Genomic DNA, 12,886 nt, shown 5'->3' with positions numbered 1-12,886 from the left:
ACATTCCAACTGGTGTGCAGCACAGCAGAACCTAGACGCACTCAGGCTAAAGGAGATTGGGAAAATACACGTGGTCGGAAATATGGATTAGCATGGTCTGAGAGGCTGCAGTCTATTGTAGGAGACACACCAAAAATGGCCCCATATTTTGTGGTCCCGTAATTCACGACTAGCTGTAACCACACGCCAGACACACACGCGATCCATAGAATCGCGAAAAAGTAGCCATTCTTGTTTACAGTTGTGTCTTAGCCCAGACAATGGGAATAGTCTCATTTTATTGATAGCCTTCCAAAAGCAATTTCCCCCCCCAAAGTTTGCGTTGTTTGTTTACACAGAGCAAACAACACAAGAAAAGTCGCGATCAGAAAATCGGATTACAACGTCACAATACATTCACAACACATTCTCAAATTTGCATAATTTCACTCTATTTGATTTTATAATACACAGTAATATTTTGAATATAGCAAGAAGAGCTATATAACTTACCTATAAAGAATCTAAAACATCATAAATACCCTGAGACCTTTTAGTAAAGGTGGAAGGCAGCAACACCGCCGGTAACAGCAACAGTGCAACCGTTGGAGTCACCACCGTTGTACTTACCGTTCTCGTAGACACACTTACCGTTGACAGTAGCACCGTTAGTAGCGATGATCTCAACGTTGAAGTTAGCGGAGTTTCGGTTGTTGGGGTTAGGAATGATGGAAAGGTAAGAGATACCGCCGGCAGCGCCAGCACCGAAGTTCAGAGGAGCCCAGTTACCGACATCACCGGAAGAAGTACCCCAGAGACAGCCATCCTGGTAAGAAACACCAGCGTTGTTGACGTAGTACTGAGCGGAGGTAGGCTTGCCCATCCAGGTGTAGTAAGCATCCTGGTTGACGACGGCAAGAGGAACACCGGAGGAACCGGCCTCAACGACAGTGGGGATAACCATGTTCTCGGTACCGGGGTAATCGGTTCGGCAGATAGCAACCTCCTTATCGAGAGAAGAGGTCACAATGGCGGACTGGGTGCCCCACTCGCAGAGGTAGTCAGACTGCTGGTTGGATCGGTAAAGCTTACCGCCCTTGCAGAGAAGACCACCAACGGAAACACCGTTGGCGGGCTGCTCATCAGGCCACTGGGTCTTGGACATACCAGACTGGCAAGCGTAAGAGCAGTAAGCACCCTCGGCACAGTTGCCACCGGTGGCAGTGGAACCGGGGTGGTAGATACCGGACCAGCCGCCGAAGCCAAGCTGGTTCAGGGCAATGACACCCTGGCCGGAGGGGAAATCTCCACAGTCAATGGTACCGTCCTGGAACTTCTCGGAAGGACCAGAGAAGGCAGCGAGGTCACCAGTGATGCCTCCGGAGCCTCCGTTGGAAGGCTTGGAAGGAGCAGAAGAAGACTTAGGGGCAGAGGTGGAGGAAGGAGCGGCGGAAGAAGCGGCAGAAGAAGCCTCCTGGGTGACGGGCTCCTTGGCGGCAAAAGCAGCAACAAGGGTGCTGGAAGGAGCGGGAGCAGCCTCCTGGGTGGAGGTAGCGGGAGCAGGGGAGGGAGCCTCCTGGAGCTCGGTGGTGGCAATCTGCTGCTGCTCAATGGTGTTTCCGTTACCGTCAACAAGGACAGTGACGTAGACGTACTCGACCTGCACAGCTCGCTTGTGCTGGTGGTGAGCGTGGAAGTCTCGGACCTCCTTCTCCTCGTTGCAGTCAGCGTCGGGAGTGGCGGGGGCGGCAAAGCCAATGGCGGCCATTGCGGCCAGAGCAAGAGTGGAAAACTTCATGGCTGAGGTGTTAGGTGGGGTTGTTTAATGTATATCGAAGGCTCACCTGGAGCAGTTGTTGCAAGTTTTGGTTGTGTGAGGGGAAAGGAATGGACAGTAAGAATCGACCAGCGAGACGTTACCAGTTGTGTGTTGTTGAAGGAGTGACGGTGTTGTGGTGTTGCAACAGACTATACAGAAAGAAGGATTTCAGGAGGTGGGAGGTGAGGCAATATAACTGCGCCGGCAAAGTTTGGGAGATGTAAAAGAAGGACGAAATTTTCCCCCCCAAAACTTTATGGCTATTAACCGTAATACCAAAAGAGTTCAGATGTCAACTGCACGCCGTAAACAATAACGTTGCCCGAAAAGAAGCTCTCAACCCAGCCGAAGATTGGCACACAAACAACAGATGGACAGACAGGCCTACAGAAATCAGGCAGACTGGAAAAGTGCAGGAAAAAAAGGGAGCGAGAGGAAAGGAGGTCAGGGAGAGCATACGGATGGATCTGCAGGGGTGCTGGATCAACTGACGGGAACATGGTAAGGGGTCATCAAGAGAGGCGTCCCTTATTGCTCACGTTACCATCTATCCGTTCATTCTTTCAGAGACATATCAAACCATCACGATCGCAGCCACGGCTCTCGTGCAACTTTGCTGATTCTCGATGATCGCTCAACCCAGTGTTAACTCTGCTCTCTCTCTCTCTCTCTCTCCCTCTTGAACCAGTGAGCTCCTGTCGAGCTAAGCACAACTCAAATCCGAGCTGGAACTTAGACTCCATGTGTATAACCCTAGTCCCAGAGTCCGCGTCTGCGCCTCGAAATAAGATTCGAAGCCTGTTGTCTAGACAACGGGCAGTGACCATGCACACGTAGACCCAAAAAAATGAAAAAAAAAGGACGACAGTAGCCACGGAGCGTGAGTTAAATCGCCACTCGGTGGAACATTCGGACCTTCTTCCATTTGGTCACGGAAGTAATGATATCACGTCGAGCTCACTGGTGTCCGTTTTGTTTTTCTGTCGTCTGTTTTGCAAGCCTCCATGACACTCTGCTCTTTTGGGTGGTTCTGTGCTCATTCCACACAGCCCATGTCCCAACACGAAACCAACACACATCACGCAGGGAGTTCCAAGAATAGCGTCCTCATAATAACAGCAAAGAAACTGGCCGATTTCACTGGAGAAAACGTAGGGGCTCGTCGTGGAACGCGTCGTAGTCGGAAAAACAGCTGTCGATTTTCCTTCCCTCTCAATTTCAATCAAAATCCAGCGTCCAACAAATACACGCTTCATCAGCCGTGTAGTGTGTATACTCACTTAAAGGAATGTGTCTGGGGTTAGAACAACGTTGCGATTGCAAGGTGTAGGGGGTATAAGTTGCTCGGGGATGAGATAGAGAAGGCGCCTGTCGGTCTCTAGGTCAATGGAAAAAGGAGTGTAGGGTGGTCGAACGTGTGGATACCGAGATATTCGAAGAAGAGGCGTTTGTGCGGACGCTTTTGTTTTATACCATGCTACCCATCTCAAACCGAGCTTATTCATGGTGTCCCAAACATTGTAGCCTGGAAGAATGCGCAACGCAATGGTAACGTTAATGGATGGGGGAAGGAAGAGATTGAGTGCTACGGCCTGGAATATTCGATCTTCCAGGCTGGAGGAAGATTTCGCCGGTGCGGTTTCGCAAGGCGATTCACCCCGTGTTATATTCGGACCCATTGTGTGTGTACAGGCGCGTGGATCAGTTCATTCCGGGCTTTTTGGGGGTACATGGACCATGTACACACGCACATATTTACTTACTCAGCCTCTCGAACCACGGTCCCAATGTCAACAAGAATTGTCAGGGCAACGGGAAATGAAACAGGTGCCAGTGGATTAATTTCGGAAGGACTCATACGTCTCGCATCGCTGGTAACGCGTTTCATCCTCCCTTACATCTCTAGTGTATCCACCGGTACCATTTGTCTCATCTCCATCCCTTTGATAAGCAATCTCTGCCTCACACCTCCTACTTTCAATAGTGCACCTATTTTTAACAGTCTCACAGTGTACACCTCACAGCACACCATACAGTGCCCCCTCGATGTTCTGAAACAAGGCAACGCATGGGGAGCAACAGATTTGGCTGGGAGAAGCGGGTGACATGAATTAAGTAGCTCCTTGTAGGCGACAGTAAACATCTGAAATGACAAGAATAGAACCAGTCGGTATTTTATCGTAATTAGCTGTCTAATTAAGCAGCTCTTCTCGTACGAGTATCCGTAATACGTGGAACTAACTCATCCTTTGGCCATTGGATAACTCCGCTAAAAGAGTTTAGGTGTTAAGACCTTCGTACAAGTACCCCGACCCACAAGCTTCAACTCTCACCTCCCAGACTCTTGTTCCGGCGTTGGTACCTTTTTTTACTGCTCACAGCCCTGACCATCCTTGCATGCTCGTACTGTGCTGGGAGCCACTGTTACCCTGTCAACAACATCTATGCCTCTCCTGACGGAGGTGCTCCGCGTCCATCCCTGCACAGCTTATGTGTGACGTTATCGGCACTAGTAGCGTGTGATATTCTGCGTCTCTACTGTCGCCTCGAACAGCATGTTTCGCCGGGGCACTATAGCTGTTGTCTTAGTCACGATGTAACACGTTCAGACCAGTTTCGCGCGGCCAGCTCTATTGGGTCTTGGCTAGATTATGGTTGAGAGAGCCAAAAAAAAAAAAAAAAAGAAAGAAACAGGTGGGACAACATCAACCCGAGGGTTCGTACTGTAGCCTGACCAATATATACACTCGGGAACTACGATAACTGCAAGTAGCGAGTGATAAATCAACTTTGGGCTAATTAATATCGCGCAGGGTTTGTCAATATCTGTCTTGGTCATAGGTAGCTGTGTGTGCTATCACACACCACGCTGAATAACTATGGTACCCCTTTGTTCGGCTTCGTCGTTCTCTATACTGAGGTGAGGCATGGTACAGCCACTGTCAGACAGTGATCTACGCCAAGAAACAAACTTCGCTGGGTACATGTAGGCACGCTCGAGAAGTCAAAGCGAAAAAATATCGACGAGAAAAGAGGGTTTCAATAAGTGAAAAAGCAAAAGCTGTCCGCTGAGAAACTTTTCACCGCGCCACGGAAACATCAATGCGGAAGTCCTTGACGAGAACGCCCCTGGTTTCTTCGGTGATGCGGAGTTACCGGCGTAACTAGGTGCGTCTAATTAGCCTGCTTGCCGCATGTCAAGTAATTTAGTTGGAGTTGGTTAGTGCATAGCACACACAAGAGAAACAAACTTGACGAGCCGAAAAACCCAAGGAAGCCCAGGAAAACTGCATTGACAACCCGATGGACCCCCAGGTAAACCAATACAACCGTACACAAGACAAGAAACCGACTAAAGTGTGGTCGGTGTATAGTTATATGTCGTCTTCCCAATACGGGAAAAGTCGTCCTGATTGGAAACTAAAGTCGTAGCTTATTAGGCTGCCGTTTGAAAAATCGCCGTCCATCATGTCTCAGATGTGTTGTAGCACAACACCATGGTCCTACTACAAGTAGTAGCATGATCAGGAGACAGCCGGAACCTCCGGTCTGGAAGGCGCTTAGTTGCCTCTGTCTTCTCTCCAGTCTCCCCAGCTCACCACACAGCAACGTGCTGTACGCACATGTCAGCCAATGCATATGCTTCTAATCACCTGTAAACGGCACTCTAAGTGGTTATCCTGGGTGGTGCATATGTGCCATCTAATACCTGGACCTCACATGATATTGGACGTTATCCACATGGCCTTAAAGCTCCCTTACGAGCCTGGCTTTGAACAAAGCTTCGGCATTGTCTGCTTGTGGCCGGCACAAGGGCTGTATCTTTGATGTTACACCCGAACGTAAGCGACGGCACGCCAACCTAGACCTCTGGAGACTTTGTCAAATCTCGTCCTTTTTCAGTCATACTTTGGTTTTCTAAGACAACCAAGACCCACTTAGCGCGGCTTTGTCACAGTAACCAAGGGACCAAGATATAGTTGAGCACAGTTAGCGGAAAGAAAGACTAAAACCAAGCCGGTATTTCTGTTGGACCGCTTGTCAGATGCAAGATACCACTGGCCAGACGGTCCGATAGGATGCGCTAGTGGGTAGAACCAAGTCCGTTGCGACGGTGAGTTTGAAAAACTGCCAGTTGTGCTCTGCAAGGCCTCTTCAACATTGATTGTACCCTTGTTGTATGTACATCTGTGCAGATGTCGTTTGATACGTTCGTTTCTCTGTACGGCCAAGAGTATAACTCAGAATGATACAATATCGTACAGCGTAGATTATACCACCAACGGTGGGTTGGGATGTTGCTCACAGTGGACGATTGAGAAGTTTTGGACAATCTACAGTAATTTGTGGCCTCCTTGTGTTTCGAAATGCACGAAAGAGTCCCAATGGATGATGATTTATTAGTTGGTGCTATAGTCGAAATACTGGCTGTTTCTGGGCCCCCACTGACTAAACACACTGTGCAAACCTTGGCTGAAAAAACTGTGCGACGCCAAGAATATGACCCATAGCCACCTACAGTAACTTGTGGACACACAGTACAGTACTGTGAAAATTGTCAATGCCTCTCTCATGTGCTTTTCTCAAGTACAACCGTGGAAGACAAAGCTTTGGCGTGTCGGATATCACTACCGAAGAGAGAGAAAGAACCCCACTACCCCCACACACTTGCCACAGGATCCACCAACCGAGGCTGTGGCTATAGAGTACTAGCTACTAATAAGTAGCCACCGAGGCGGTGTTCAACATAGATACAGCACATCTGTTGTATCGTACACTTGGTACTGTTGAGGCGGGGAAGAAGCAGGGATATTGCACGTGCTGCAGCGCTTCCACAGGGAATTATTACAGTGAGTAGCAGAATAGTACGTAGCAGGGTGCCTGATCGTCCTTGTCGCAAGACCAACCGTTGAGACAACTGTATACTGAACTGAACTGTGAGCTCCAGTAAGCCTCTACAAACCAAATCTCGCATAACTCTCACTGTGTTTCACCCTTGCGGAACTGATGAGAGTAACGGTGCTCCGCCCTACTATTGTAGTACGAGCCTGCACCTATAACTCGCAGCAGTATACCTCATAGCTGTTTGCGATCACAAGACGTTGAGCAGATATCAAACCCTCAATACAAATTTTTGATTAGTCTTCGGTCAATGTCTGCACGTACGTTTCATCACTGACTGTACATTTACTGTAATATTTTTCACTGCGATACCTTGATCTGGAGTAGATTAGTGAACGCCGAGTCCAAGTTGTAGAACCGAGAAATAATGTCGGCTCCGCGGAGCAATGATCCCCGAGACAAACAAAGTCCGATTAGTCGGTATTAGTCTGTGAGTCGGCAGTCATACCGGGCTACTGGGGTGGCACATGATAGTGCTGGTCGCTTGTTAGATGTATAGTCACCATGTGCTCTGAGGCATGTTACTTGGCCTATCTTACTGGGCATATTATGTCATCCATACTGAACAGTGTGCTTGTACGGGTACTTGTATGCAGATTATGTCGGAACGACAAGAGCGAGATGAGATTCTACCACTCTACCTGCACAACCAGATCTCATCGATCGTAGGGACCTGCACAGGCAAGATCCAGTTTCAGCTCCAAGCTCAGGCCTATTTTTAGCCAGCCAACTAAATGTCTCTATTGCGGTGACAGCAAAGCATATGGCAGTCGCAGCTCTCGAGCACACGCAGCCAATCTCCACCGGCCCAATTGCTAAGCTCGCCCCGCAATGATGATCGCGTGACAGTGGCAAAAATCTACATAGCAATAAACAAGTCCCGCCCCTGGCTTTGATTCCTGTTGAGCGACTGAAGCAAAAAGCAAAACCAAGCTAATCCAACTGTACGTGCTGTACCAGTGATATCGGAGACCGTCTCTCTTCAGACTGTGATTATTCAGTGAAGTTCAAAGCTTGTGGTCCTCGAAGCAAGCTAAATGGAGTCCAAACACAATTTTCTGGCTTATGGTTTAATTACTTCTCCTGTTTCAAGGGCTAGTCTCATAGGTACAGCCCCATGGGAAGACCCGAGCATTGTCAGAGCTACTTGTAGCTGTGTTTTTAGCTGTAGATAATGTCTGCTCCAATTAACCACTCTCCAAAGTCTACACAGTAGGATTACCTATGGTAAACGTACGCTCTATTGTTACAGTAGTCTGCTTACTGGTACCGATACCAGTCGAATTTACTGTTTATATTACAGTCATGGTAAACATGGGCTACATCGACAGCGACATTGCTTGTAGCTGCTAATATGGCTCTGGCTTTTCGCAGTTTCTCATAGTCTACAACCTCTTGTCTCTCCAGTCCTATATTTCACATTTATTGTACAATATATCTCCTCTGTTCCGTTACAAAATGGGCTGAATACACCGAAGTCACTCGCTACAATAATACATACTTTTTGTTCTCAGTTCATACACTTCAACAAGCGTTTCATATACAATTAAATGACATTCATAAGGGTGAACAGACCACTTAGGCCTTATCCTCCTGCTGGAAAGCCTGCTTCAGAAGAGCCTCCTCCTCAGCAAGATGCAGCTTCTTAGTACCGGCAGCAACAGATGCAGAAGGCTTTCGGCCAGCGTATCTAATGTGGGCATGCTTGTGGTTCTTGGTAGCCTGGAAGGTGGTGTACATTCGAGGCTGGATGTGGACCCAGGCACCAGCGTTAAGAGGCTCCTCCTGAGCCCAGCAGATATCCTTAAGGTTGGGGTAAGAGTCCAGAAGCTCTCGGACCTGCTCCCAAGGGAAGGGGTGCAGCTGCTCGATTCGGATGATAGCAGTCTTCTTGTCAGCAAGATCCTCTCGTCGCTTGAAGAGAGCAGTCCAGACCTGGCCGGAACAGAAGAGAACTCGCTCGATGCCCTCCTTGTTGTTGATGGTCTTGCCATGCTGGTCGTCCTCAATGACCCACTGGAAGTGAGACTCACCAACAAACTCAGAGAGGTCGGACTTGGCCATGGGGTTTCGCAGCAGGTTCTTAGAGAAGAAGCAGGCCAGAGGCTTTCGGAAAGCTCGGTGCATCTGTCGTCGGTACAGATGGAAGATGTTGGCGGGGGTAGTGGGGTAAGCAATCTGGATGTTGCAGTCCTGGTGCTGTCGCTCAAGCTTATCGGGAGAGGGGAAGTGGAGAGGATCCTCGTTTCCGAGCAGCAGGTATCGCTCAATTCGTCCGGAAGAATGCTCGGGACCCTGTCCATCGTATCCGTGGGGCAGAGACAGAACCAAGCCGGATCGCTGAGACCACTTGGTCTCGGCGGAGGCAATGAACTGATCAATGATGACCTGGGCAGTGTTGGCGAAGTCACCAAACTGAGCCTCCCAGATGACAAGGGCCTCAGGAGAAGCCAGGGAGTAACCGTACTCAAAGCCCATGACACCGTACTCGGAAAGATGGGAGTTGGAGACGGTGAAGTCGGCCTGATCCTTGGTCAGGTGGTTCAGAGGAACATATGTGGTCTCGTTAACCTGGTCGTGGACAACAGCGTGTCGCTGAGAGAAGGTACCTCGCTCGACATCCTGACCGGAAAGTCGGACGTGGTGGCCCTCCTCAAGCAGAGTACCGAAGGCAAGAGCCTCACCAGTGGACCAGTCAATGCCATGGCCCTCCTCAACGGACTTGCCTCGGTTGGACAAGATTCGCTTGAGGTTTCGGTGAAGGGTGAATCCCTCCGGAACAGAGGAGATGACCTTTCCAATCTCCTTGAGCTTCTTCTCCTCAACAGATGTGGGGAGATGGGGCAGGATCTCGGTGGCAAGCTCCTTGGGGGTCTTGAAGTCGTCCCAAGGAGAAGCGAGCCACTCCTTCTGATGGGGCACGTAGTCCTTGGACTTCTTGAAAGACTCCTCGAGCATTCCCCAGACCCACTGCTTGTGCTCCTCAATGTCCTCCTTGGTAAAAGTCTTCTCCTTGAGAAGCTTGTCGACATAGATGTCAAGAGGGTTGGGCTTGTCGGCAATCTTCTTGTACATGAGAGGCTGAGTGAACGAGGGCTGATCGGTCTCGTTGTGACCGAACTTTCGGTAGCAGACAAGATCGATGATGACATCGGACTTGAAGGTAGCTCGCCAGTCAGCAGCCAGGTTGAAGATGAAGTCGACGGCCTCCATATCGTCAGCGTTGACGTGGAAGATGGGGGCATCGATGGATTTAGCCAGATCGGAGGGGTAGGGGGTAGATCGGGAGAATCGAGGATCGGTGGTGAAACCAATCTGGTTGTTAACGATGATGTGGATGGTTCCACCGGTAGAGTAGGCAGGCAGAGAGTGCATGCCCATGGTCTCGTAGACAACACCCTGGCCGGCAAAGGCAGCGTCACCGTGCATGAGCACACCCATGGCCTTGTCGAAGGTGCCGACGTCATGCTTCATGTGCTGGATAGCTCGGGTCTTACCCAGGACAACGGGGTCCTCAGCCTCAAGATGTGAGGGGTTAGCGACAAGAGAGAGGTTGACCTTCTTTCCAGAGGGGGTGGGTCGCTGGTAGTTGGCACCCAGATGGTACTTGACATCTCCAGAACCCTCGTCGAAGACAGCAGATCCCTGGAACTCAGCGAAAATGGACTCGTTGGGCTTTCGCACAACGTTGGAAAGCATGTTGAGTCGACCTCGATGGGGCATACCGATAACAATGTCCTCGATTCCGGCATCGACGGATCGGTCGATCAGAGTCTTCATACCGACAACGACAGTCTCGGCACCCTCAAGACCGAATCGCTTGTCGTTGGGGAACTTGGAGGCAAGGAAGGTCTCGAAGAGGTTAGCCCAGATAAGTCGGTCGAGCATTCGTCGCTTCTGGTCAGGGGTGTAGTTGTAAGGCTTGGGGGTCTCGACTCGGTCTCGGATCCACTCACACTCCTCTCGAGAGGGAATATGGATGTACTCAACACCGTAGGAGCCACAGTAGATTCGTTCACAGTCCATGATAATCTCACGGAGAGTTCGCCTGTTCTTACCGTTCTCGACGAATCGGGGGAGGATACCGGGGCCGAGAGTGATCTCGGTGTCGAGATCCTTGTCGGTCCATCCGTAGAACTCGAGGGTCAGCTCCTTAGGGGGCTTCTTGTTCTTGTCGGAGCCAAAGGAGATTCCAAGAGGATCAATCTTGGCCTTGGTGTGACCTCGGACCTGGTAGGCTCGAACCAGCAGCTGGGCCTTCATGTGGTTGGTGATGTCAGAAGGAGCGCCGGAGGGGGCAGCGGGGGTGGGAACACCTCCAGAGGGAGAGGGCACAATAGTGGGAGGGGCAGAGAATGCCTTGTCGGCAGGAAGGCCACCATCCAGGTTCTTGAAGTAAGACTGAGTTAGTATAGGTCAATTGCGGCCGTGCTTCTGGTTGATACATTTGCTGGGTAGGTTTAGTTGGGATTTAGTTAAGTCAGGGAGGCCTAAATTAAGGTGCAGTTGGGACTTGCTGGGGCAGGAGTTAGAGATAAACACCAAGCATGTGCAAAAAGTAATGAAACTAAAATCCAAAAAGCCCAGGAATGGACAATTGAGGAATAGTCAGGTGGGGTATGTCAAAAACACGTCCAGAACCTTTACTAATCACACACGCCGGGATCTCTCTCGGCGCATACACCTGTTAGTCCGTTCCGACCAACAATTCTGCGTCCTGCATGCACGTTTTTCCATGCTCCGGCTCAACCCGTAACTCCCAATGCGGGAAGACACCCTGAGTCTAGTGGTGGCAACCGCAAACGAAGGGCAGGTCTAGTGTGCAGAGATGCAGAGGTACTGAGCCAATCGAGAGACATACAAATTGCTACAGGCAGGCGCAGAAAAATGCAACAGCAGGTCTCTCAATTGTGCTAGCTAGTGCATTCTGGAGCAAGGAGGAAGGGGTCAACCATTCGTAGGTGTCGTGTCAACAAAACGACTTATCTGTACACTCTCACTGTATCCGTGATACAGTTCGGTTGCAAATAAGCCACTTGCCTCCATGACCTTGGGCCCAACTCCATCACTTCACACGCCAAGTGTCGAATGTCCACCAAAACAACCAAAAATAACCATCACAAGTCGTAGTACAAGCCATCAGCTTCCGATTCCTCCACTATCACTCACCTGCCAAGAGACGTGGACACTCTTGGGGTCGTCCTTCCATGCGGCATACATCTCATCGATGTAGTTTGCGGCGTTGGTGGTAAGGAAGACGTCATCAGAGTACTTTCGTTTCTGGATCAATGGCACGAAGGCCTTGCGACTTGTGAGTCGCGGGAGGACGGGGGTCCTTTTCAATAAAGCGTGTCTGAGCATCTATTTGTTAGCGGGATTTAATCATGGGTTCCAGACCCTCTCAAATCGAAACAAACGAATCGCAAGCGATTTTTTCCATCAATTCCACTCCAGCGGCCACAAATGTCGTAATTGGCCGTCTCCGCAGGTATCGTTTCGACCGTAAGTACACCCATTGTACTACTCACGTTAACTCGTTATGGGGTAAGTTGTGGAGAGCGTCAAATATTTATATAAACCGGAAGAACCGGCCCCAGTTTTACAGTTTCTTGTGAAACTCTATTTTTCCAGCGGCCAGCACCCGGGATAACTCTGCAGAATTTTCCGGACCAGACCCGTTGAGCGCTGTGAGGGCATAGCTGTCTAACTGACCCCTCTAGCCTTCTCCCGAGCCCCACTTGGCGATATTCCGACGGTTTCCGCCGACTTTGCTTCACTCCCTGTTATGCAATGGCAGTGTGTCTCCTTCAAACATGGTAACAAGGTTGCGCCCATAACTATACTATAGAGCAAGTTGCGGAGATAGCCATTGGCCAGCTTTGTGTATTTCAGGTGGTTTAGGAAGAGTACCAACGCGTGTGCGATGGGAAAGATAACGCCCACGGTGTGGATTGTGTTACCAGGTGCTACCCCACAGTTGTGCAATGCAATTGTGCGGCGAAGGATTATCTTGTACAAGTGTATTGCAGCACGGCTTTGTATCATGGGATGTAACGGCACGCAGCATGGAAGCGCAGCGGTGTTCTCTTTGGCCCGACCAGTAAGGACAATGTAAGATATGTAAGTTGAGATGTGGGAGTTTCTGGTCACGTGATGCGGAGAAGTTCGGAACTATGCAGTCTATGC

The 12,886-nt window shown here is 49.9% G+C and overlaps 2 protein-coding genes across 2 annotated transcripts; both read right to left on the bottom strand.

Moving 5' to 3' along the window:
* Positions 1-532: 532 nt before the first annotated feature.
* Positions 533-1,777, bottom strand: YALI1_E39796g (uncharacterized protein; the record flags this gene model as incomplete). Its single annotated transcript, XM_504735.3, has 1 exon — positions 533-1,777. The coding sequence occupies one exon, from the start codon at positions 1,775-1,777 to the stop codon at positions 533-535; it is 1,245 nt and encodes a 414-aa protein (XP_504735.1).
* Positions 1,778-8,278: 6,501 nt separating this feature from the next.
* Positions 8,279-12,061, bottom strand: YALI1_E39693g (uncharacterized protein; the record flags this gene model as incomplete). Its single annotated transcript, XM_504734.3, has 2 exons — positions 8,279-11,101; positions 11,870-12,061. 2 exons carry the CDS (start codon positions 12,059-12,061, stop codon positions 8,279-8,281), a joined length of 3,015 nt encoding a protein of 1,004 aa, XP_504734.3.
* Positions 12,062-12,886: the final 825 nt, after the last annotated feature.

The sequence above is a fragment of the Yarrowia lipolytica genome, chromosome 1E (assembly GCF_001761485.1).
Source record: "Yarrowia lipolytica chromosome 1E, complete sequence".
Classification (NCBI taxonomy): domain Eukaryota; kingdom Fungi; phylum Ascomycota; class Dipodascomycetes; order Dipodascales; genus Yarrowia; species Yarrowia lipolytica.
This window is presented reverse-complemented; position numbering and strand designations above follow the sequence as displayed.